Source organism: Pteronotus mesoamericanus, unplaced genomic scaffold (assembly GCF_021234165.1).
Source record: "Pteronotus mesoamericanus isolate MK-2021 breed Mesoamerican mustached bat unplaced genomic scaffold, CSHL_Meso_final scaffold_232, whole genome shotgun sequence".
NCBI classification, from domain to species: domain Eukaryota; kingdom Metazoa; phylum Chordata; class Mammalia; order Chiroptera; family Mormoopidae; genus Pteronotus; species Pteronotus mesoamericanus.
The window spans coordinates 2,799,165-2,825,003 of NW_026555311.1; the positions used below are offsets into that span (position 1 = coordinate 2,799,165).

At 41.7% G+C, this 25,839-nt stretch overlaps 1 protein-coding gene across 2 annotated transcripts in view; it reads left to right on the forward strand.

Annotated features, from left to right (window-relative positions):
• Positions 1-25,839, forward strand: part of DIP2C (disco interacting protein 2 homolog C) — a 425,367-nt gene that overhangs the window by 349,147 nt on the left and 50,381 nt on the right. For both annotated transcript variants that reach the window (XM_054591598.1, XM_054591599.1), the window contains 7 exons: positions 1,367-1,476; positions 2,673-2,753; positions 7,171-7,294; positions 8,025-8,146; positions 9,051-9,162; positions 9,248-9,357; positions 17,368-17,498. In XM_054591598.1, the coding sequence (XP_054447573.1) occupies positions 1,367-1,476; positions 2,673-2,753; positions 7,171-7,294; positions 8,025-8,146; positions 9,051-9,162; positions 9,248-9,357; positions 17,368-17,498 (790 nt within the window). The remainder of the gene's footprint in view (positions 1-1,366; positions 1,477-2,672; positions 2,754-7,170; positions 7,295-8,024; positions 8,147-9,050; positions 9,163-9,247; positions 9,358-17,367; positions 17,499-25,839) is intronic.

The window sequence follows — 25,839 nt, forward strand, 5'->3', positions numbered from 1 at the left end:
GGTGTTCACCTCCTGCATTCCTCATTATTCCCGTGAAAGCCAAGGTGACTGCTGCGGTGGCCGTCGTGGCATCGGGGCACGTTACCAGCCGTGTTGAGTAGCATCGCACCCCTCAGCCTAATCTTGAAACCCGCGTCTCAGCTGCAGACAAACAGGTCATGTGCAGCAAATCATGCAACATAGATCCTGATTTCTAAGCCTGTAACTTGGCCTTCATTCAAAATTTAGTAAGAATAGGGCTCAATACTGACCTTCAGCTCTTATTTTATCAAACCCAGGATTACACGCTGTCATCTTTGAGACTTTAAACTGCGTTTCTTCTGGTAAACACCTCTCATCCCTCCTCCTCCCCTTCCTCTCCTCCTTGTTCCTCCCTCTGCATCCTGCCCTCACACTCATACACTCTCACACATGCTCGCAGATACACCGAACATGCTCCTTCACACACATACACACCCTCACACACCCTCACACACCCTCACACTGGCATGTTCTGGAACTCCTAACCTTTTCCTATCAAGTGTGTGTGTGTCTTGATTTCTATGTATGTATTTAATGAAAAGAAAATGGGAATGGCAGTATTTTCAGAGAACTGAGGTAATCTAGGATTTCTTAAAATCAGAGAATTTGAAAGCATCATTTCAGCTCTTTAAGAAACTCCTTTTTATCATTCAAAAAGAAAAAGAACGCTGCCAGAATAGATTGTTTCTGCATTTCTCTTTTGAAATGTGTCCTGAATTGTGAAAAGAGCACGGTGATCGGGTTGGTAACGGGCGTAAAGGGGACTGGGACTGTACAGGAGCCTTTTGGTTTATTCCACGTTACTGTGAGCTGACAGGAAACCTAAACCTTTCAGTCGATGAAATACACAGGTCAGGGTCTGTGTTGCATCCTTCAGCAGTTTTACTCCCTAAGCCTATCCCAAGAGGTATTTACAAAAAATGTTTGTTTGTGGTCACTTCTCAGTGATGTGTAATAGCTCCAGGGAACCAGACTCAAATAATCCAGGAGTCCTGAAATATGTCATGTCTTAAATTCCATATTTGTCTTAGGCTATATTTTTTAGTAATCACTAATGTGAGAAGATTTCAGCATCCCCCTAACTGGAAAATAGAACCAGTGGGCTGGGTGGCACTGGGAGAATTTGGTGAATGCATTATTTCTATCTATCCTTAACTGAAGCTTGTATATGCCATTATTATCATTGTAATGCCCTCTCTGAAATCCTATTGTAATAACGTTTTTTTTCAGGGCCACGTCTTTGAAAGGATTTCCCCAGAGTAAGCTCTTCAGCAGGGTGGGATGTCCTGCTTTTGTGACTTTCACGTGTGTTTCCCTCACGCATGTGCCGCCATTTTCTTCCCAGAAATCGGCCCCGCCTCTGTGATGGTGGGGAACCTGGTGTCTGGAAAGAGGATCGCACAGGCCAGTGGCAGAGACCTCGGTCAGATAGAAGACAATGACCAGGCCCGGAAGGTGAGAGCAGAGGGCCAGCCTTGGCCAGGTCCCCCATCCCTAACCCTGGTGCTGGATTACAGGGGCACCGGCTTCCACTTCCTTCTCTGCCAGCCCAACATCTTCCCCTGATCTTCTCTGTCTTTGGTAACCTCTGCTTCCTATCCACCCTCTCAGTTCTTCAAGAGATATCCATATAATTTTTAAGGAAATGTATTTATTAGGGATGCAGTGTTGTATGACACGTCACAGTGGCACAGAAGAGTGGATGACACAGCCCCACAGCTGCAGGCCTGGGGCCAGTGTTTGGGCAGCCCTGTCTAGTCCTAGTGCCCTGAGCATTTGTTCCTAGTGTTCTGCCAGCCCTGACTGGGCACCAGACTGCCTCACAGTAACCTTGTAGCAAAGCTTCAGTCCTTTGTACAGTGCAGGGAGACATCAGCTCAAAACCAGGTTTGGGAGCCAGACCTCCTTAAAGTGGCCTCATGAATGTGGAAGTCCTCGGCCCACTCCACCACAGACACCTTACGATTTGTCGACATGTGGCTGCACATCCCATTAGGACCGTTCAGCCTTGAGATCTCCTACAAGCCACCAAAAGGTTGTCCCACTCTGTATAGCTACCAGGAAATGTGACAAAATCAACCATCTGAAATACTGCAAATTTGGTAATGTTAGTGATATGTTCATTGAAAACAGTGGTCGTGTTGCCCACCTCCCGATACATCTCTGTTAATAATATGGACTCAGGGAACACATGGTGCTCCCTGGATCCTGACATGAGAGAGGTGGGCCTTTTCACTAGGACTGAGCCAGTGTGATACACATAGTCTCTGTGATTTGTGGTGACTTTGAATGACAGCAGGGGTGGCCAGTTCTAAACAGCACATTTAAGAGAGCCCATGTTACAACAAGGCAGAGCTGACTACCATTGCAGCCTAGAAATCACATGGTATCTTGTAGAAGCCCTTGTGTCAGCTGTTCCATCAGGGAGAATGAGGATGCACTGCTCCCATCTTGGACAGATTTCAGAAAACTTCTCCGGGGGGTCACATCGGAACACCGAGCACCTGCATGTTCTGTCAGCCCTGTCAGGGCATCCTTGCTCGTCTGTGGAGATGCACCTAAAAGCACTCAGATAAACTAGACCGATTTAAATGTTGAGATGAGCCCCTCAAACCAGATGCTCTGGGCCTAACATCTGTGCTTTGTTCCAGTTCCTGTTCCTCTCGGAAGTCCTGCAGTGGAGGGCCCAGACCACCCCGGACCACGTCCTGTACACGCTGCTCAACTGCAGGGTGAGGCTGCTGGCTCGCACTTGCTCCCTGGGGTGCCACCCGCGCCTCCTGCTATTTATCATCCTCTGACCTCATCCTGTCCCTTCAGTCTTACTTGAATTCCTTTTCGTTAGTTATTTGTTGCTATTTTGACGGAGACTTTTTCACTTAAGGATTGTTTTAAAATACAAGGGTTTGCACATCTGTCTGTCTATACATACATGCATTATATATCTTAGCAAATTTTTTGCTCTATTTTCCCCCAAAATAAGTAAGGAATGATTTCTGCCACCAAGATTTATGGGATATCTGTCTTTATTTTTATCACTGAACTATTTTTTGTAAGTAAGGAGTTATATTTTAATTACAGATGTTCATTCTTAGGAATGAAAATCATTTCTGTTTTATAACTATAATTAAAATACTTTAATTAAATTAAAATTACTTTAAACTTTGTGATGTGGGTTCCCATCCCGTGACCCCTTGTTCACAGTCACTTGCTAAAGGTAGATACTGGGTCTTAGGGAAAAATGTGTTCACTGGAAGTGACAGAAAATCAGAGGGGTGAGCTGTGGAGGTCAAAGCCATGAGCATGGAGCAAGTGTGCACCTGCAACAGAGTTCCTTTGACATGCGCCTGCTTTTTCCTAAGGCATCTGATGTGTAGGCAGTTACATCCTGAACCATTCATGGTGTAGCATCAGGTCCATGCATCTGGCTCCATATCCACCCTTTCCAACACGTATGCACACTTATCACAAACACTCAACCTGGACTGAAGGTCAGAAACATTTCTATGGCGGTTGTAAGTGTGTTTCCACTCAAGTCAACCTTCTAGTTCATCACTGCCCAACAGAAATACAACGCAAACCACTCACAGAATTTTATAGTTTCTAAAAGCAGTACTTAAAAAGGTACAAACAAACTGGTTCACAGGCTGGAACTCAATCCACTGAGCCACACCAGTGAGGACTGAAATTTCATTTTAATAATTTTACTTAATGTATCCAAAACCTCATTTCAACACATGGCCCCACCACATCGCCAGCACTTGCCTCCCCCTCCCCCTAGATGGCGTAGTCTGTCCACTGTGAACTCCACTCCTTGGTCACAGCTCATTTAAGAAGGTGAACCATTTAGTTCCTGACTGAGGCAGGCCTCCTGTTCTGCTGCATTTCTCTCTTACACGTTGATGCCGTCAACAGGGTAAAAGTTGTACATAAGATTTATAGTAGGAAGTTAGGACATAATTCCTTGCAAATCACAGAAAACTTATTCTTGGACATTATTTACACACAAGAGAGCATCTGTTATTTTTTTTTAACAAAAACAAAAGCCATGTCTTTTAACTTTCCTTTTTGCTTGTAGCAACTTCTTTAAAATCTTAAGCTATGAATCCTATCTTTTTCTCTTTCTGGTTGTCATTAATTTAATGTAAAACTTTAAAATGGTGGCAGATATGCAGTCATGGACACTGAAATGTGTTGTCTTTAGATTAGGGACTGGCCAGTGACTTACCCTTCTTCATTCCCATTCTGTCACGACGGTACCCCAGACCTCTTTCAGGAACCCTCAGCCCTCAGTTCTCTAGTAAGAGTTTGTACTAGAACCTTCTGCTTTGGTGGTCAGTTTCTCTATAGAAACCCCTACTTTTTCAATGAAGGTCGATGACCATTGGCCTGAACATAAGCAGCTACTGCTTCATGGACCTCTCAACCATAACACTTCATTTTTTTCGTAACAACAGGCATTTTGGGAAATGAAATGTGTAGCTGAAAGTATTTCTCTAGAGGTAAAAGGTCGGACTGAGACTCCCATAGAACAAGTGATGACGGACAGTCTGGGACCAGATGTGACGTGTGTCCCATGTGGTCTCATGAGATGGCATCATATCCAACCTCACATACTGTGGAAGAAAGGAGAGGAGAAGAACATTGTGTTTGACTTACCTTGATGTCGCCTCTTTCCATCAGGGCACCTCCTTCAGAGATTTTTGAAAATAATTTAGGTTGGTCCCCAGTCACCGAGTGTGCTGACTCCAGCATGTGACAGGTTTTATCCGTTGGTCACTGTAAACCCTGGGAAGTGGCAGGCAGTGTTGGGAAAAGTGAGAGGTTCCTCAAGATAAGGGACAGAATGCCAATTAAATTAACCTTTTATAAGTACTAATAGTGAACATTTTCATGAACAAGAGTCAAAACACATTTTCAGAAACACTCTTTAACTGCTGGTTTTGAGTCACCCATGCCTCTCAAATCTCATAGGCTTTTTCTATGACAGAAAAGAGGGCTATTCATAGGGGTTCACTGCCGGCCCTCCAGAAAGTGGGGAGAAGATCAGTTCCAGAAGTTGAATGGCACAGACTGGGAATGCCTGCTGCTTGAGATCAGGCAGCCGTAGCACACCAACAGAATCCCACGTAACAGGAAGATCTAGCCTAGCAGGCCCGGAAGACGAGCCCCCTCTGCCAGCACCGTCCCTGTGGCGGCCTGCCCCCCACCAGCAGCGCAGCTGGAGCCCATCCGGCAGTCAGGAGCGCAGGACTGGCTTTCTCTCACGACAGCTGACGTGGGAGCATCAGGGCTGAGATCGTCCCTCTACCACCAGTTCAGGGACTGAGTTGGTCTTGGGCTTCACTTTAAAGAACTCAAAGGACATTGGGGTCTAGAGGAGTGTTGGTCCCCCCCAACCCCCACGCCAGTTTCTGTGAGTAGGTATGGCGTCTGGGAGTGAGCGCTCCTAGGGAAGGTCCCTTGTTGGAGGTATGAACTCTAATGTTTTGTCAGGATTTCTGGACTTGAGTGTCATCCATCTCTGTATTCACCTGGCTTTGCACCTTCTGTTCCTCCACTCTGTGTATCTGTTTCATTATTATTATTATTATTATTATTATCATTATTATTATTATTATTTTACCTCCTTGGGAGGAAAATCATTAGGGAAAGTGTGTGTGATGAGAAGATTTGATTCAAAGAATGTAAACTAAGCCTGTCCTCTGGGATAGACTAGTCTCAGCTCAGCAAAAGGCACTTGCTGGGCTATCTCTGTGGCCCTGCTTGCTGTTTGTAGGTCATCAGAGATAATGTGCTGCCTCTGAGAGCTAGATGCAACCATTGGTTACTTTGTGAACATCTTTGGCAAACATCAGGTGCCAGTTTTCATATCCTGATGCTTTAAAAAGGGTTCTCCCACTGGCCTCTCCCACTCTACCTTATGTAGGTGTTTCCTACGAATGTGTAATTCAGGGTGGACACTCTGTCTTTCTCCCCTCCCCTACCCTGACATGACCAGTCACCAGGTCGTCATTGTCCTTTAACAACACCAAAGGTTCTGATCTCTTCTATCTACCACAGCTCCTACTGTGAGCAGCTGCTCATCCCACCTCCCTATTAGACTTCTTCCTCCACGTATGGCACTCAGGGCCTGAAACAGGCTGTGTGTTCAGTCCCTGAAAGTCTTCTCTGTGTCTGGCTGTTCTCTCCTGTTACCCTGCTCACTTTTCCTCTGGAGCGCCAGCCTAAATACAGGTGTCTGGTCCAGTTGTTGAAGGTTATTTCTCAGCTTCTGGGATCCTCCTGATGTGGATTCTACTGGACAGTTTGCCTGTTGCTTAAGAAAAGATTCTTCATTCTATTAATCACGTTAAGGGGAATTTCATCATAAAGAAGTAGTTCTTAAATAGCTTATAGACACTGATGTCTTCACACCTGAGATTTTGTGCAAATGAACCATAGTGGTAACGGAAACTTTCTGCCGTTAGTTGTATGTTCATAATTTGCAATTTATCCATATTTCTCTCTACAGTCTAAACTGTAAATCCCATATATTTCAACATTTCTTAGCACCAATTTTGCTACTGATATTCCCTAACAACTCTTTTTTTAAGGTATTTGTCAATTCAAATGTGTTTTCCACTTGTAGATGTTTAAAAAGTCTACATTAAAAATTTGACAGTGCGTTTTTTTTGTTTTTGGGTTGGTTGTTGTTTGACCACCTTGATTTGATGTGATCTTTTTTAATAAACACTTTTAATTAGTCTTATTTTCCATAGTATAAATCCTGCAGGTTTACTGCTAAACCTGCAATTACATTTAACACCCAGAATCACTAGGTTGATTATTTTTTTATACGTTTACCAATTTTAGGTTAACTAACTATTTTTAAAAATATTTCTTGTCAGTACAGGTATATCCCAATGCCTCTCTAGTTCTGTTAGTCCTGGGTAGTGGGGAGAAAGGGGGGTGACCGCTCATGGCATGGGGACTTGAGTCGGTGGTGAAAACGTGCTAAAACTGACAGTGGTGGTGACGTAAGTCCGAGTAGACAGACACTTAATTGTACCTTTTAAATAAGAGACTTGTATGATTATATAAGCCAGATCTCGCTCAAGCCGTATGTTACGAAAATCTGGCTTCCCTGCTTGTTCTTGCAACACTCAGGGTACAATAGCAAACTCGCTGACATGCGTCCAGCTGCATAAACGCGCGGAGAAGATAGCCGTGATGCTGATGGAGAGAGGGCGCCTGCAAGATGGGGACCACGTTGCTCTTGTCTACCCACCAGGTAAAAAGGCAGGACCAGCAACTGCATGAGATACCTTATTGCGCGTATTGGAGCCTGATGACTGGAGTTGCTGTATCGTAACCAAGAAGTTGCTCACTTGTCTGGTTACTCCACCACTTGGAGAAACTGCACTGTATGCTGTCTGGCTTTTAGAGGCATAAATGAAGCAATGTTTCACAAAGACTTTTGTATCTAAAGTTGTTTTACTGGATATCTGAGGTACTTATTTAATCAATTGTAGTTAAGTCCTTAACTACTAAACTGATAATCATAGAGTTGAGTAATTCCTTAGAGAAATGACAGAAATTAAACTTAGGGGCTGCTTTGGCATCTTGTACCTAAAAGAACAGACCAGCCCTGCCTGGGTTACTCAGCGGGTTAGAGCATTGTCCCAATACACCAATATTGTAGGTTCCATCCCCTTCAGGGCACGTAACAAGAATCAGCCAATGAATGAATGCATAAATAAGTGGAACAACAAATCAATATTTCTCTCTCTCTAAAATCAGTGAAATTAAATTAAAAAGAAAAAAGAAAGAACAACAACAACATTGGCCAAGTTACTGCTGAAGCATAACAAAAACCCCAGGAGAAAAGAATCTGTTAAGGTCTTTGTGGTCCGCCTAACCTTCTAACTTTTTCCAGACTAGTATCTCTGCTGATAGGGCTGACAGCCATTGGATGGTTTGATTTGTTTCAAGCGAGAACTTCTGCTTGTCTTCTTGTGTAGGAATAGACCTTATCGCAGCATTTTACGGTTGCCTGTACGCAGGCTGTGTGCCAATTACCGTCCGCCCCCCACACCCACAGAATATCGCAACGACGCTTCCGACCGTGAAGATGATTGTGGAGGTAACACTGCGCGGGGTGCTTGGGCACTTCCTCCTGCCCTGGGCCTGAGTGTTGGGCTCATGGGTCAGAGCTGGGCCTTCTGGGGAGAGGTTGGTTTTGGGATTGCACAGGAGTCTGAAACCCAAGTGATGAGGCAGGGCGTTGCCCCTTCTCTCAGGGTGCTGGAAGCAAGAGCCCACCTTCGCATGGAAATAGGGGTTAGAGGACAGCCTTGCCTTGACGCTAGAGAAAACAGCTCCCCAGAGAGGGCACCCCTACAGGCACAGGGAGCTACCCCAGCGAACCCAACTGCACAAACCAAACCAAGTGAAAAAATTTACACTTTTTTATAGTTCTTTCCTCATGATTTATGTGTCCTGTTCCTGTTTTATTATTTTTTAATTTTTTATTTATTCATATATTTTTTGGTGCCTGGGGAAGTTTAAGAGAATTAGGAAAGATGTTTCCCTTTGGAGGAGGAACCACAAGGGACAAGGTAGTTTGGGGATCCCACACGTGAATACTGTTCTGTAGTTAGGCTGGAGTACTCTCACAGTCATTACTCCTGTTAGAAACTATGGACGGCTCCTTTGTGGATATGCGTGGCATTTCTAGGACAGCTAACGGTGTCAGCAGTGAGTTTAGAAGCTCAATTCTGAGTGTGATCTTGGCACTGAATCCTATTCAGCTATAGACATTTCCAGGGACCTCAGTGCCCATGAGCTCTGTGTGGTCTTCACGGTCAGATTCCTGGCTCTTTTTCACCTCCATTGGCCGACACTGGCTCCTCGTGAGGAGCCATGTCCCTGGTGGTCTAACCCACTCCGAAAGCCACGTGGCCCCAACACACATAGGGAGCAGATGGGTGCAGTGAGTATTCATCTGTGATTTACTTCCTTCATGCATTCTGTTCTCTGACCCTCAGGTGAGTCGCTCTGCCTGTTTAATGACAACACAACTGATCTGTAAATTGTTACGGTCCAGGGAGGCAGCTGCTGCCGTCGATGTCAGGGCGTGGCCCCCTATACTGGACACAGGTTAGTCCTTGAACTAGCTGGGTACATCTACTTCTCTGCTTTCCCACTGTGTCAGATATGCTAATAGCTTCACTTTGCCCTCCAGATGATTTGCCAAAGAAGCGGCCAGCCCAGATCTACAAACCCTCCAACCCGGACACGCTGGCTTACCTGGATTTCAGTGTGTCCACAACGGGAATGCTAGCTGGAGTGAAGGTGAGAAATGCAGTCAGCCCAGGCCGTGATGGCCTGGCACATTGTGTGCTGTAGGGCTCTGGTGAGGACCTGCGCAACCCATGGAACGAGGCATACGTGTGCGTTTCACCCAAGCTACAGAACGTGTTGGCCACCTCACTAGTTACTGAGGCTGGCTGATTCTTTTCAGATGTTCCAACTTTTTCTTCTTAATGTAAACACAGCCTGACTAGCCCTTACTAAAAAAGTTTATGTGTTTCTTTTTTGGTGGTTCTCAAATCCCACTTTTCTTTCTGCTATAAAGCTGTGCACTATAGCTTCTTGCTTTTTAACACAGGTTCTGTTATGATTTGCCAGGTTGCTGCTCATTGCAGCTGCAATAACCCCTTTTCCTACCAAAGAATGAGACTACTCTGTGTCCCCAGAGTTAGGGTTCTCCAGGTTCAAGTGAGGACCTTATCAAGAATATATTAAATTTTCCGAAGCCCCAGGAAGCCCTTTCCCTCTTATCTGTCTCTGGGGTCTGACTACTGAGTTTGCATAATTGACCTCATTTCTCTTACTCTGTCTACTCCAGTTTTTCTTTTTCTTTCTTTCTTTTTTTTTTACATTTGAATAATTTATGTATTTATTTTTGCTTTTTAATTTTTAAAAATCATCTTTATTCTATTACAGTCATTTCAATTTTCCCCCCTTTGCCCTCCTCCAATTTTTTTTATTGTAGTAAAATACACATGACATAAATTTACCGCCTTAGCCAATTTATTTACACAGTTCAGTAGTATTAATTACATTCAAAATGTTGTGCTGCTGTTACCCCTATCCATCCACATAGCTCTTTTCTTCTTGTAAAACTGAAACTTTGTCCCCATTAAATACTGATTCTCCACCATCCTCTTCCAAACCCCAGAATCACCATTCTTCTTTTTGTCTCTGATTTTTATATTCTTCATACCTCATATAAGTGGAATCATACAGTGTATGTCCTCTTGTGTCTGACTTTTTTACTCAACGTACTGTCCTCATCTGTGTTGTAGCATGTGTCAGAGTTCCTTTTTAAGACTGAATATTATTCTGTTGTGCCTATACCTCATCTTGCTTATCCACTCACATGTCAGTGGATGCTTGCCTTGCTTGAACATGTTAGCTGTTAGCTAATGCTGCTGTGGGTGTAAGTATGCATATATTTGAGACACTACTTTCAGTTTTGGGGTATGTACCCAGAAGTGGAATTACTGAATCATATGATAATTTCATTTGTAACTTTTTGAGGAACTACTGTACTGTTTTTACACAGTGTCTGTACCATTTTACCTTCTTACCAGCAGTGGCCAAAGATTCCAAGTTCTCAGCATCCTTACCCATTTGTTTTAAAATTAGACGTCTCAGTGGGTGAGGTTTTATCTCAGTATAGTTTTGATTTGCATTTCTCTAACCATTAGTGACAAAGAACATCTTTTCATGCGATTATTGGACATTTGTGTTATCTTCTTTGGGGAGGTGTCTGTTCAGACCTTAGTTATCCCAGAGGCCGCTTATCCTATCCTCATTTTTTTGGATTCTTTTTTTTCTTCTTGTTGTTCTGATTGGTTGTTTTTTGTTTCATTATGTTCCAACTCATTGATTTGATTCTCGCCTTTATTCACTTCATTGTTGTTTCCCTGTAAATTGTTCTTTATTTCAATTAATGTATCCTTAGTTTCTGACTGGATCTTTTTTATGCTATTGAGCACCCTAAGTTCCTTGAGCATCCTCATAACCATTGTTTTGAACTCTGCATCTGATAGATTGCTTATCTCCATTTTATTTAGTTCTTTTTCTGGAGTTTAGATCTGTTCTTTCATTTGGGTCATGTTTCTTTATTTTCTCATTTTGGCAGCCTCCCTGTGTTTGCTTCTATGTATTAGGTAGAGCTGCTTTGACTCTGTGTCTTGGTAGTGTGGCCTAATGTAGTAGGTGTCCTTGTAGGATCCAGTGGCACAACCTCCCCAATTACCCAAGGTGGGTACCTGAGGTACACCCTGGGTGTGGGCTGAATGCACCCTCCTCTTGTAGTTGAGCCTTGACTGCTGTCAGTAGGTCGATGGGAGGGATTTACCCAGGGAATTCAGTTGTAAGGATTGGCCATGACCACTAACCACCAACCACCAACCTCCACCCTCTGTGGAGGATCAGCTGTGCAGGAGCAAGGTGGTGATGCTCTGACATGGCCTATAACTGTCCACCGGGTGCGCAGGCTCTTAGGTTTCCCTGGTGGTGCAGGTCAACGTCAGCCCCCACCTGTGCTTTGCCCAGGGCCACCCTGCCTGAGATATAAAGCAACCTGAGATCGCTGCTACTTGTGCTGGGCTTGGAGATTCCCAGACCAAGCCAAGCTGTGAATCTAGGCTGGCTGCTGCTAGTGCTGGGCCTGGGGCCCTTAGCAAGACAAATGGCTGCTGTGCACTCACAGAGGAAGGCTGTTGCTTATTTGAAAGGATTTAGGAAGTTGTGAAGCTTGAGCCAAGACCAGTGTTTCATATGGACAAACTAGTGTTAGCAGCTGTGTGTTGGGTGGGATGGAGCCTCAGAGGATCTCCAGGGCTAGGCAAACAGTGTTAGCCAGGTTGATGGAGTCTCAGATAAGATACCCAGCCTGCTGACTCTGTGGCTCTGCCCGCTGCTCTGTCTGGGAGAAAGCTGTCCCGCAGCTCTCGCCTTGATGCCAGCTACTTTAGTGCCTCCCCATATGCCACTGGTGCCTTTCAAGCTGCTCTCCCATTGCTGGAACTCAGAGGGATTGAGCCTCAGTAAGTCCATGTGTGGGCTCTTTAAGAGGAGCTGCTTGGGACTCCAGAAGTTTCTCCCATTGACTCAGTCCCCCCTGGTTTTTGTAGCCAGGAAGTTATGGATACTTGTTAGCGCTGGAACACTCGTCTGGGGGGCCTGGTGTGGGTCTGAGATTCCTTGCTCCTGAGATATCCCTTCCAAATTTTTACCCGCCACATGTGCATGTGGGACCAGCCCATTCCACGTCTACACCCCTCCTGCTAGTCTGGATGGATGTGGTTTCTTGAATTTCATAGTTATCAGACTTCCACTCAAGTTGATTTCTGACAGTTCTGAGTGATAGTTGTTCTATAATTTACTTGTGATTTTGATGTGGTAGTGCAAGGAGATGAGCGGTGTTTCCCCTTGCTGCTGTCTTGACCGAGGTTCCTTTTTTTCTCGTTTCTTAAGTTGTACAGTCAGGTTGTTGAGGTAAGATCTTCTAATATAATCATTAACAGCTACAGATTTCTGCCTTAACACTGCTTTTCCGAGGTCCTATAAGTTTTGGTATGTCGTGTTTTCATTCTTACTTGGGCATAATTATTTCCTGATTTTTCTTGTGATTTCTTCTTTGACTCTGGTTAAGAGTGCATTGTTAGAATTCCACAGATTCGTGGGTTTTCCAGTTTTCCTCCTATTTCCAATTTCTAACTTGGTCCTGTTGTGTTTAGAGAAGATATTTTGTATATCTATTTTTAAGAAGTAATTTATTGAAACTTAATTTGTGGCCTAAAATATGGTTTATCCTGGAAAATTACTCAAGGACTCTGGAGAAGAATGTGTCTTCTGTTGTGGCTGAATAGAGCAGCCTGTGTCTCTCTGCTGTGATACTGTGTTGTGTTTGGGGTTTTTTGTTGGGTTTGGGGTTTTTTTTGAGATTTGAAGATTCAAATTTTTTTATTTTTCTTTTTTTAATGTATTTTATTGATGATGCTATTATAATTGTCCCAATTTTCCCCCCTTTACCCCCTCTGCCCTGTCCCCCCATTCCCCCCTCTGCCCTGTCCCCCCATTCCCTCCAATAATGCCCTTCTTTAGTTCATGTCCATGGGTCATGCATATAGATTACTATATCCTGCATAGCTATCATTTAGAAGTGAAAGGTAAATAAAGTGCTTTCCAGACAAGGTAAAACTAAAGGAGTTCATCATCACCAAGCCATTACTATATGGAATGTTAAAGGGAATTATGTAAGAAAAAGACAATCAAAACTATGAGCATTAAAATTGCAAGAAATTCACAACTATCAAGGACTGAATCTAAAAAACAAACAGGAACAGAATCATAGATATGGAGATCATTTGAAGTGTATTGTTTCTTTCTTTTTTTATTTTTAATCCTAAGGATATGTCTATTAATTTTAAAGAGAGGGGAAGGGTAGGGGAAGAGAGAGAAAAAAACATCGATGTGAGAAACATTGATCTGTTGCCTCCCATACATGCCCAACTGGGGATGGAACCCACAACCTAGGTATGTGCCCTGACCAGGGGTTGAATCTTCAGGCTTTTGGGGCATGGGATGATGCTCCAACCGACTGAACCACCCAGCCGGTCCTCTCTTTCTTTACTTACCTTATGTCTAGTTGTACTGTCCATTATTGCAAGTGGTGTATTGGAGCCTCCTATTATTGTAGAGTTGTCTGTTTCTCTCTTTCGTTCTGTCAATTTTCGTTGTACATATTTTGATTCCTTTCTCATTTCCTTTTGTGTATGTTCTATAGCTATTTTCTTTGAGATTACCATAGGGATTCCATTTAACATTCTAAAGTTATAACATTCCATTTTGAATTTATAGCAGCTTAACTTCAGTTACATACAAAACTGTTCCTGTACAGCTTTACCCCCACCTTTTTCAGTTGTTGTCACAAAATTATATCTTTATACATTGTGTAGCCCAAAACATATAGGAATATTTTTTAAATGCATTCATCTGTTAAGTTATGTAGGGAAAAATTGTGGAATTTAAACACAAAGTTACAATAATAATAGTTTTTAAACTAATAGCTGTTTTGTTTTAATGCATTAGTCTCTTAAGTCATGTAAGGAAAACTGTTGTTGCAATTATACTTTCATGATTACCTTTTAGTTACCTTTTCTAAGATTTGTATTTCTTTAAATATCTTTGAGTTATGTCTAATGTCCTTCTATTTCAGCCTGTACAGGTCTCTTGAGAATTTCTTTCACTCAGGTCTAAATGTAATAAACTTGCCTTCAACTTTTTTTTTAAACCTAGGGGGGTGTCTTAATGCTCCAAAATTAACTGCAATTTACCATCCAAGTCTCCCCCCGTACGCTGCAAGCCTTTGGCAGGTCTTAGAGTTCCAAACTAGTTACTTCATATTCTACCCGGCTTCCTGCTAAGCATCTTCCCTGAATCCTTTCCTCTGCTTTTTAGTAGAATTTGAGGTAATAAACCAAATAAAATACAACATGAAAAATAAAACAGTTCTTCAAAAGCTTTTAAGAATAAACATTAATTTTCATACCACTTAAATTACTTATTGTAGTACTGAAATTAGCCTCCTGATGTCATAGCCAAAAGAGAAACATACTTTTTATCGTCCATGTTCATGATCTACACAAGTGTAACCTATAATATTAACTCTTTATTCAATGAAGATATTTCTGCTTGAAACAAGTATAGACCCTAGATATCCTAAGAGAGGAATAATTAACTTTTTCTTAATTTGTAAGTTTTTCTTAAACTTTTGACTACTACATGTGTTTGGTGAGTACCTGCAATGAAATATATTGCGGTGTCATTTCATGAAAAACCCATGTGCTTTAAATACTCAGCAGCATAAGCAGTTTTGAAATTATCTGGTTTCGTCCTGGGTAGTGGGGAGGAAGGGGGGTGACCGCTCATGGCATGGGGACTTGAGTCGGTGGTGAAAACGTGCTAAAGCTGACTGTGGTGGTGACCAGAAGGAAAGGCCTTAATCTCTGGTTGCCGCAGGTCACATTTTTCTCAGGAAGAAATTTTAACTCAATTGCAGCTTTTGGACAAAATGTCCTTGAGTTTTCAACTCGATATCAAAAACTGAGAGAGGCAAGTTTATCCAGTAAACTGTTTTCCCTGTAATGGGCACTATAGAATGTCTGACGTAGTATAAAACCTATGAATATACGTTTATACGTTCAACTTAAATTTTAGAATACTACCTGTTTAAAAGTGTTACTTAACCTCTGAAGGTTCTTAATAGATCCTAGATACACACTTGCTCAGCGTCGTGAAGGAAGTCAGATGGAGGACTCCCACACAGCACCTACAATTTACTTTGGATTAATCGCCTACAGCTTTCTGTACAGGGTGGTTCCGAACCCATGGTGACTCTCCCCTCCACTGAGTGTGCTTCTGTCACAGTTTCCGCTGATGGGTGCCCAGGGAGTGAGCACTTATTGTAACATCGGCTTGCCCAAGATCAGTCATAGATACATCCTGACAATAAATGCAGGTGACCTCATTCCCGATTCCTCCACATTCATATATCCACTCTCAATATGTCTTTTAGAGTGGAGCATTAGAGCTTGTTGTTCGGGTATTAGGGATACTAACTCTTTACCTAAGTACAAGTTCATCTTCATAAGAACTGGGACTTTTTCTTAATACGAGCTTCTAAAAAATAAAAAGCACTCCAACTTGGGCTCTTAGTTGGTGACATTGGCAGATCCAAGATTGCGATGAGTTTAGAGGCTGGACATTCAACTTTTCTAGCTGTTTTTTTTTTTTAAATCTGTGCGTTTTTGTCACTATGTTGAAATCTGTCAGTGCTCACTTACCCTTCATAGCCCAGAACCTTCCAAAAGCCCCATGAGTGATGGGGGATCCTTTCTCTTCTCTCTTTATGTTCTGTGTGCTCACAGATCCTGCTCTCAGATTAAGTCTCTAAATTCCACACTAGATTTCAAGCTCCTGAGAGCACAGGTGTGTTTTACTCCTTTTTATATCCCATGCACCTAATATAATGCCTGATACATAACAAGTGCTCAGTTAATAATTATTTGTATTTGTTGCACTGAGCTAGAGAACTTGGTCCTCAAGTTATGCATAGCCCTTGCACAGAGCAGGGATTCAGTAAATGTTTGTTTTAGTTGCTAATCTGAGAATGTAATTTTGCTAGTTAGGATTTTACTAACTCCTGATCCAGGAGGTAGGAGGTTGAGGAATGTTTCATAAATTCAGTCCTGTTTCTTCCTTAAAAAAATACTGTGGTTTTAAAAGCAGGCTAAAAAGAACTACTTATGTGTTAGATTCTAGATTAATGTTGTGTTACCTTGTATGAATTCATTAAAGTATCCATGGTGAAACCTTCTGGACAGGGCCTCTCCCCATGATCCTATGGGTCATGATGGAAGAGACCCCCTTGCCTGGATTCTCTCCCAGCTTTTCCCAAGCATTTGTTTGGGTTTCCAACCTTACTGTGATGCTTTTGCTGGTCCCTTTTCCAGCTCCGTTCTGGGGAACACAGCACTTCATGTTAACTGGAGACACGTTTAAAGTTGTGAACCTGGCAACAGTCCCTGTTCTGCTTTCATGTTCATCTTAGATTTGATTGGCTAGGAAGCTTCTGTGAGACAATTGACTTTATTAGACATTTTTACAGTACTTTAAACTACACTGTGCTGCTCATAGTGGGACTGATGCTGGGACTGGAGGAGCTTGTTCCTGTTCCTAGGTGGTGGGCTGAGAGTGAATTTTGGCTGCCATCCCATAGTATACCTGCCATATCTCACTGCACAAATCTCTGATGCCAGCTCAAATGCGTGACCTTCAGCAAACTGTACGTTCTCTGAGCCTCCTTGACTCAGGGTCTGTTCGCTCTCATGCTCTGCTGGCCCTTTGCCCACTAGTGCTGTGTTGAGCCTGGAGATGGACTGCGAATAAGGTGTAGTCCTGCCCAGAGATGGGGAGAGAGAGGTAACATTTCCCTGCCTGCCTCACAGGCCCACAGCGGGGTCACAGAGGAATCCCTTGGTGGACTAACCTGCTATTCAAATGCAAGACAGTGATGCTTCAATTGCTTGAGTTATTAGGTCCAGGGGACCAGAAAGTCACGTGCACGCACGTGTGTGTGTGTGTGTGTGTGTGTTATTAAAAATGGAAAGACTAATGAGAATTCAGCAGCCCCATTCTCTCCTAAAAAGCCAAAGTTTGGTCACAAATCACTTCTGGGCATTGGTGTCAGGCTCCATGCACTCATTTGGCCCTGCTGTCTTACAGATGTGTCACGCAGCCACCAGTGCCTTCTGCCGATCCATTAAGCTACAGTGTGAGCTCTACCCCTCTAGAGAAGTGGCCATCTGCTTGGACCCTTACTGTGGACTTGGGTTTGTCCTCTGGTGCCTCTGCAGGTGAGTTTCCATTTAATACCTTTAACATAGTAAATAAACCAGGCACAATCTCTTGCGATTGATTCCTGTCCTGCCTCTGTTCAGCCAGGCTCTCAGGGTGGAGTGGGTTCCACATTCTGGGGTGGCTGAAAAAAATCAGTCACCATGAAGTTTGCTGAAACACACAGTGATGATGGCTTGGTTCGTTTGCTCCGAAATCCTAGCAGTTATCCCTGGCCTGGAATTTGCATTAAATCAGTGGGTGTTGCAGGCTCTCTCATTTGGGCTTCTCCCCAATGCCGGGTGGGGGGCAACTGCAGCTGAAGGAGGGCAGGAGCTGGCCTCCTGCCAGGGCCCCGTGCTCCTCAGCCATCAGTCCCCCAAGCTCAGCTGGTACCAGGTATTTGTAGACAGGGTGAACATGGAGATTTATTGTCATTTTTTTCTGATTGTACCTATATGTTCATTGTAGAAACTTCAGAAAATACAAAATATAAAGAAGAAAATAAAGCCATCAATAATCATACCACCTAGTAATACCAATAAATATTCACTATTAGCACTTGGCATATAGCTTCTCAAAGTTTATTTACTAATGTAGCATAGTATATTTTTTAATTAACATTCTAAGGTCTGTCTGGGAAAAGTCCAGCCATTATTAATATAACAAGAATGGTTTGCATAGTATCGATGTAACCTGGCAGCCAAGGAGAGTGGACTGGAATGCGCATGCATGAACAATGATGACTTCACTGTACTAGTCAGTGGGGGCAGTAGACCTCGCTGAGTGAGCATGTTTACTGGGTGGCTATGGCGTTCAGAATGACTGAGCAAGTACAGCAATGAACCTACCTCAAATTTTGTGTTAAGCTTGAACATTCCTCTGCGGAAACTATTGGGATGACTCAGAAGGCTGCAGATTTGGGCAACTGGTAATGGGCATCTTCATCACAACATGCCCACTCATGCGTCATGTCTTGTGCAGAGTTTTTTGGCAAAACATCAAATCACCCAGGTGATTCAGCCCGCGTACAGCCCATATTAGACACCCTGTGACTTCTGGCTTTTCCCAAAGCCTGTGAAAGGGAAGAGATTTCAGACTGTCAGTGAGGTGCAAGAAAATACAACGGGGCAGTTGATGGCCATTGGGAGAACTGTGTGAGGTCCCAAGGTGCCTGCTTTGAAGGGGACTGAGGCATCATTGTCCTGTGTACAATGTTTCTTGTATCTTGTATCTTCTTCAATAAATGTCTCTATTTTTCATAGTACATGAAAAATACCTTCTGGTCAGACCTTGTATGTAAATGTATACAAAAAATGCTACAATAAACACCATACACACAGTTTTACATGGGTCAGCATGTCACCAATTTTGTTTCATCCATCTTCCCATTTTTTTCCATCCCTTTTTCATATGGGACATTTGAGAGCAAACACCCAAACAGCACATAATTTCACCCATAAACCTTTAAGTTACATATACAATTTTGTAAATGTACATCAATATATTTATACAACTGAGATGTTACATAAGGAAATCGGTCATAATTTCCCTTTTTTCTTGGTAGTCTATAGTAGACTACCAAGAAAACTTTTCTCATGTTTTTAAACACTCTTCTAAAACAATAATCTTAATGCCTTCATAATATTTAATAGTATTAGACTGGATTAAAATACAGTTCCTGTATTTTTGAAAAACACTGACATTCTAATTAGGACAATTAAACTTTTTGAGAAAGCACATGGAATTGAACAATAGAATATACTATAAGGATTTTTGCCTCCAACTAAAATGCAACAGCGTCGTGGGGAACTTTTTCTTGGGAAATAGTTCAGAATATACCATCTCAACAGTAGGGCCAAAGTGACCTTAGACATATTTGGCCAACTGAGTAGGAAGCTTCTTCCAAACTACTGACCTTTTAGGACAACTGTCCGTATGTCACTTGGCAAAGGTTAAACTGAAGCCCATGAGTAGAGTGCTTCCTGGTTTTGCAGGGTCATCAAGCCTAAGCCCCATTTAGCAACAGAGAAGGTGCTTTTGAAGGGAAAGTAAGTTTTTGATGTGTATCACCAATACCAGGGGAGGGCCGGGGAGGGCTCTTTAAAGGAATTGTGCAGAGAGAGTTGCAACAAACCTTTACTTAATGAACGTCTTTCCTGAAAATTCATTCAGAAGTCACAAAATCAGTGTTCTGTTGATTGTCCCTGCAACATTAAAAATAAATGCATAATAGCTGTGAACCTCTTAATTCTGAATTCCTCTCTAGGAACAGATCCCAATGGACTTGCTTTAAGAACTGGACCTCAGAGCAGCCACCCAGTAACAGTGAGGATGCCCAGCATCCATAAATGTTATAATTACAATTTTCCTCTCAAATGAGCCAGGGCTCCTTTGAGAAGTGGCTGATTTCAGGCTTTGAGAGGAAATGTATGAGATGACCCCAAAAGTCTGAGTCAGAAAGCAAGGAAATGCTCACAGAATGAGGGAGGACATGACAAAAGGACCAATGAGCCAGCCTAAAGGACCTCCCACTGGCCAAATTGTGGCATCTGAGCATCAAAAAAAAAAAAAAGATTGTAAGAGATTATAACACTTTGAATAAAATGGGAAATTATCTGACCATTCAGATATAAATAGATGACAAAGTGAAAGCCCAGAGAGTAACAGGATTTTCATAGTAGCAGTCCACCAAACAGTTGTTAATTACAAAGGAGAGGAGAGAAGCTTGCAGTGGAAAACCTGAACCAAGGGATCAAAGTGAACCTCCTCAACAGGGAGACAAAGGGCACTTGTGAGACACTGGGAGAATTGCAGTGAGGGAAACTGCATCAAAGCTGCTTCACGTGAATCTAATCACAGGGCATCAGACACTCAAACTGCGGAGCACACAACAGCACAGCAGCCTGTCACCTTCATGAATGCTATTGTCACAAGATCAGGGGAGCTCTGCAGGCTCCATCTGGACAGAGTTCACAGCTTACAGGCAGGGCGAGACTCTCACCTGGACCCTTCACTGTCGGATACCATTTGGACAACTGGCAGAACTGAAATAGGGTCTGATGGAACTTGAAGAGGGTTAGATGGAAGAAATGTATCAATTAGTTTCCTGATTTTGATGCCTTAATTGGCTTATGGAGGAAAACATACTGTTTGTTGTAAATACCCTTAAACTTTAGGGCCTAAAGTATTTGGGGTTGTTGGGACATCAGGTCAGTGACTCACCCTCAAATGATTCAAGGGAGAAAAAGTTCTATTAGCTTTTCTTGGAACTTTAACTTTGTGATTGTTTCAGAGTTGGTTTTTCTTTTAAATTTGATGCAAATAGTTTTTTTGTATATCTTTACCCTAAATTTTCCTTTAGTCACGAAGGTTATTTATCTGGAAATCATTGACATGATAGATTTGTTGGAAAATATTTAGTAAGATCATAAATGTTTTTATTTATTTATTTGTTTAGCCCTATACGTGGTGGTTTTGTTTATTTTTTAAATTTATAAATCATGTTTATTCTATTACAGTTGTCTCAATTTTTCCCTCTTTATTACCCCCCCATCCATCCCACCCCCACCTCCCCCCACAGTCAATTCCCACTCTGTTGTCCATGTCCGTGGGTCATTCATACATGTTCTTTGTCTAGTCCCTTCCCCTTCTTTCCACCATTGTCCTCCTTCCCCATCCCCTCTGGTCACTTTCAGTCTGCTCCATGTTTCCATGTCTGTGGTTTATTTTGTTCATTAGTTTATTTTGTTGAATAGAGTCCACTTGTAGGTGAGATCATACGGTATTTGTCTTTCGTCAACTGGCTTATTTCACTTAGCTTAATATTCTCCAGTTCCATCCATGTTGTCGCAAAAGGTAGGAGTTCCATATCTCTCTTTCTCTCTCTCTCTCTCTCTCTTTCTTTCTTTCTTAAATGCAGATTGATTTTATTTTTTTGAATGTCAAAGTTAATTATAAAATGTTAAAAAATTTAAAACCATTATAAAGCCTCAGCAATTAAACCATCATGACACCAGCACAGAAATAATCGAGTAGATCAATGAAATATAATGAGCATTCTAGAGACAAACATATATATCTGTCTAAAAATGTAATATATGATTAAGTTGATATTTCAAATCAATGGGTAAAATAAGGCTTATTCAACAAATAAGGTGCATGGACCACTATTACTTGAAATAAAACAAATATAGAGCCCTATTTCACACATTATACAAGAAATATTCAGGTGAATTAAAAACCAATATGTAGAAGCTAAGGAGTTTTAGGAGAAAATACAAAATAACATTTTTCTTACTCTGAAGTAAAATATTCAAACCCAGAAGCTATAAAGTAAAATATTGACAATATGACTATATTAAACATTTAAGACTATACAGTAATATACATATAAAAAAAGTTAAAGGACAAGTAATAGAATAGGAAAGTACTTGCAACACATCTGAAAAAGGGTTAATAGTGCTTTTTTTAGGGAAAAATTCTACAAACACTTAATAAAAAAAAATGAATAAAGAATACCAAAAGGTCATTTAAAGCTTTTTAAAAATACTAGAAATAGGCAAGAAATACACAAAAACAGGTTTAATTTCAACAAATAAAGGAATAATTAAAATACCACATCATTGTCACAATCAGATTAATACATATTAAAAAAATGTTGGTAATATCAAATATTGGCAACTGGGTATTCATAGACTCTTTTTATTCATCTTAAAGCAGTCCCTTTAGCATATCTTGCAATGCTGGTTTGGTGGAGGTGTATTCTCTTAGCCATCTTTTGTCTGGGAAGCTCCTTATTTCACCTTCCATTTTCATTGAGAGCCTTGCTGGGTAGAGCAGTCTTGGTTGCAGGCCTTTGCTTTTCATGACTTGGAATGTTTCTTGCCACTCACTCTGGCTTGCAGTGTTTCTGTTGAGAAGTCAGCTGCTAGCCGTATCAGTACTCCCTTACATGTTACTAGCTTGTTCTCCCTTGCTGCATTTAGGATTCTCTGTCTTTGATATTTGCCATTTTAATGATGGTGTGTCTTGGAGTGGGCCTCATTGGGTTCCTCTTGCGTGAGACCCTCTGTGTTTCCTGGACTTGTGTGAATTTTTCTCTCCCCCAGTTAGGGAAGTTTGCCATCATTACTTTTTCAAACAGGTTCTCTATCCCTTCCTCCTACTCTTCTTCTTCTGGTATCCCTATTATATGGATATTATTACATTTGAGGTTGTCCTGCATTTCCCTCAATGCCTCTTCATTCTTTTTGAGTCTTTTTTTCATTTTCTTGCTCTTTCTGGGAGCTTTTTCCCAGCTTATCCTTCAGCTCGCTGATTCGATCCTCGGCTTCATCTAGCCTGCTTTGGATTACTTCTGCTGTGTTCTTCAATTCAGAAATGGTTTTCTTCATTTCCTCTTGTCTCTTACTGATAGTTTCTGTGTTGTTTTTCATGCTTATATAGTTTACAGTAAGTTCCTCGTAGCTTCCTTGTAGTTTTTTGTAATTCTTCCTGAGCTCACTGAGCACATTGAGTTTCCTTAGAACCGTTGTTTGGAACTCAGTATCTGATGGTTTACTTGCTTCTATTTCACTTAGTTCTCATTGTGGGGATTCTTCTTTTCCCTTCAAGGGATATTTATTTGTCTTTCCATTATCTGTGAGACTCCTTTTTTGCTTCTGCTTCTTAGGTTGATCTGTCTTGATTTCCTGACTTTGTGGTGTGAACTTCTATGGTAGGAGACCACTGTTTTTTCTTTCTGATGTCAGAGTTTGACCCTGTCTCACCTTAGGCAGTCTGTTCAAGACTTCCAGGAATCTATTGTCTGTAGCTCTCTCCTTCAGCTGTTACTCTATTCACTCTGCGCTCAGCAGGCTGGCTTAGCTCAGGGTGGGGCAGAGTTCCTCCTGGGGGGCGGTGCTTTGGGCCTGCTCATGCTGCTGCTATGTGGAGGATGAGTCAGCACCGAGATCCTGTGGGCTACTCTCAGTTCTCTCCCCAAAGCCTCCTTCCCCAGTCTCTCTTCAGGCATCTCTAGCCACCTCTGCCCACGCCTTTGCTGGAGACCTGGATAAGTGGCTGCAAATAAAAATTTATGCATTGGCCCTTTAATCAGTTCTTTGCGTCTCCAGCTGCCTGTCTCTGGCAGAGAGCAACCCTGCTGCTTTTTGCAGCTGGCTGGTTTCTCTGTACTTTTTGGGCTCTGATGCTATAGACTAGAGATCCCTACTTTTGGTTTAGACCCTGCTCTTCTCAGGGGGATCCAACTGGCCGTTTCAATATCCTTCTGGTGCTGCCGCCCATGGGTGTCTTACCTGCCTTCTCGAGTCTCTACCACACTGCTTACCAGTTAGATTGCACTAAAGCCGATTCTTCTGTCTCTGAGGTTATAAGGCTCCTTTCTTGCTATTGTTCATTTGTTTGTTCCAGGTGATTTCTCCACAGTTTAGTTGTAATTCCAGATTGGTCCTGGGAGGAGGTCAGTGTGACTTCCACTCACTCCTCCACCATCTTGATTCCACCGATCATACATGTTTTTAAAAGCATGTCAGAGAATTGATATTCACTGATAAGAAGATTCATTATTTGTTAAAATGGAAATTCTCCCCAAATTGGTATAAAGGTTCAATGTAACCCCTGTCATTAATCTCAGCAAGTCTTGGTGGTTGTTTTTTTTTAGTTGCTAAAATCAACATGATTCTAAAATATGAAGTACCCACAATACCCAAAACAATTTTGGAGTAGAATAACAAAGTTGAAAACCTCAGACTTCCCAATTTCAACACTTACTACTGTAACCAAGACAATATGGTACTAGTATAAAGATATAATGTAGGTGTAGATATATAAAGTAATCTAATAAACAGAGTTGACAGTCCAGAAAATGAACCCTTGTATGTGTGGGCATTTGATTTTTTCAACAAAGGAACCAAGGCAACTTAATGGGGAAAGCATAGTCTTTTCAACAAATGCTGCTGGGAAAAATGAACATCCACATGTAAAAAGATTAAACTTTATCAAACATCATATGCATAAATCAACTCAAAGTGGATCATTTTCCTAATGTTAGAGCAAAAACTATAAAACGTTTACTAAAGAAGCACAGAAGTAAATATTTATAATATTAGGTTAGGCAAAGTGTTCTTAGGTGTGACATGAAAGGTATACATAAAATAAAATATTGATAAACTCCAACAAAATTTAAAACTTTTGCACATTAAAAGACACCATTAATAAAGTGAAAAGACAAACCACAGACAGGGAGAAAATACTTGCAAAGTATCTGATAAAGTCTTTCTAACCAAATACAAAATAAACTCCTAAAACTCACAAACAAGCAAAATAATTTAAACATGTGGAACAGATTTAAACAGACATTTCACCAAAATATACAAATGACCAATGAGCACATGGTAACATTCTTAATATTCATTACGGAAATGCAGATTAAAACCAGTGGGCTACCATGTCATACCCATTCGAACAGCTATAATTTAAAGGACAAAATAAAGTGGGAGACTTGTATTTCCTGATTTCAAAACTATAATATGCCATAAATAAAAGGCAACCAAGCATATACAGAAGCAGGATTTTCATACATCATTGATGGGAATGTAAAATGATGAAACCACAGTTCGCATGTTCTTAAAAATTAAACACAAATGTACCATACAACCCAGCAATTCCACTCCTAGACATCTACCAAAGAGAAAGGAAAACATGTCCACACAAAGACTTGATGTTTGAAGCATTCACAACAGCCGTTGTTTAAAGAGAAAAAAAAAAGGGGAAATAATCCAAATGTCCACTGACTGGTGAGTGTATAAATAATATTCGTCACATCCATACTGTGGAATACAGCTGCCACATGGATAAACTTCACAAACATGGTGCTGAGTGAAAGAAGCCAGATCCCAGAGGCCACACATTATATAATTGCATCATGGTGCCATTAATATGAAATGTTCAGAAAAGGCAAATCTAGAGACAGAAAGGAGGAGGAGGGTGATTAACTGTGGCAAGGGTTGGAAATAGGGTTGACTGCAAATGGACACAAGCCTACTATCGGGTGATGGAATGTTCTCGAACTGCATTGTGGTGATAATAATACAACTCTGCAATTTACTGAAGTTTATTTAGTTCTATGCTTGAAACGGGTAGATTCCATGCCACTTAGGCTGGTATTGGACTGACTGACATGGGCATTACAGATGCTAGCCTGTCAGCTAAGGAGACTCACCATGTGGGAGATGGAGATGAAGTTAAAATCTAAACTAGAATAGTTCAGGATCCAGAAATTCTCAAAAAATAATCATAATTCATTATAAGCAACCTGCTTTTAAGTAGGTTTGTTTTGTCCATGGAGGTATTCATAGC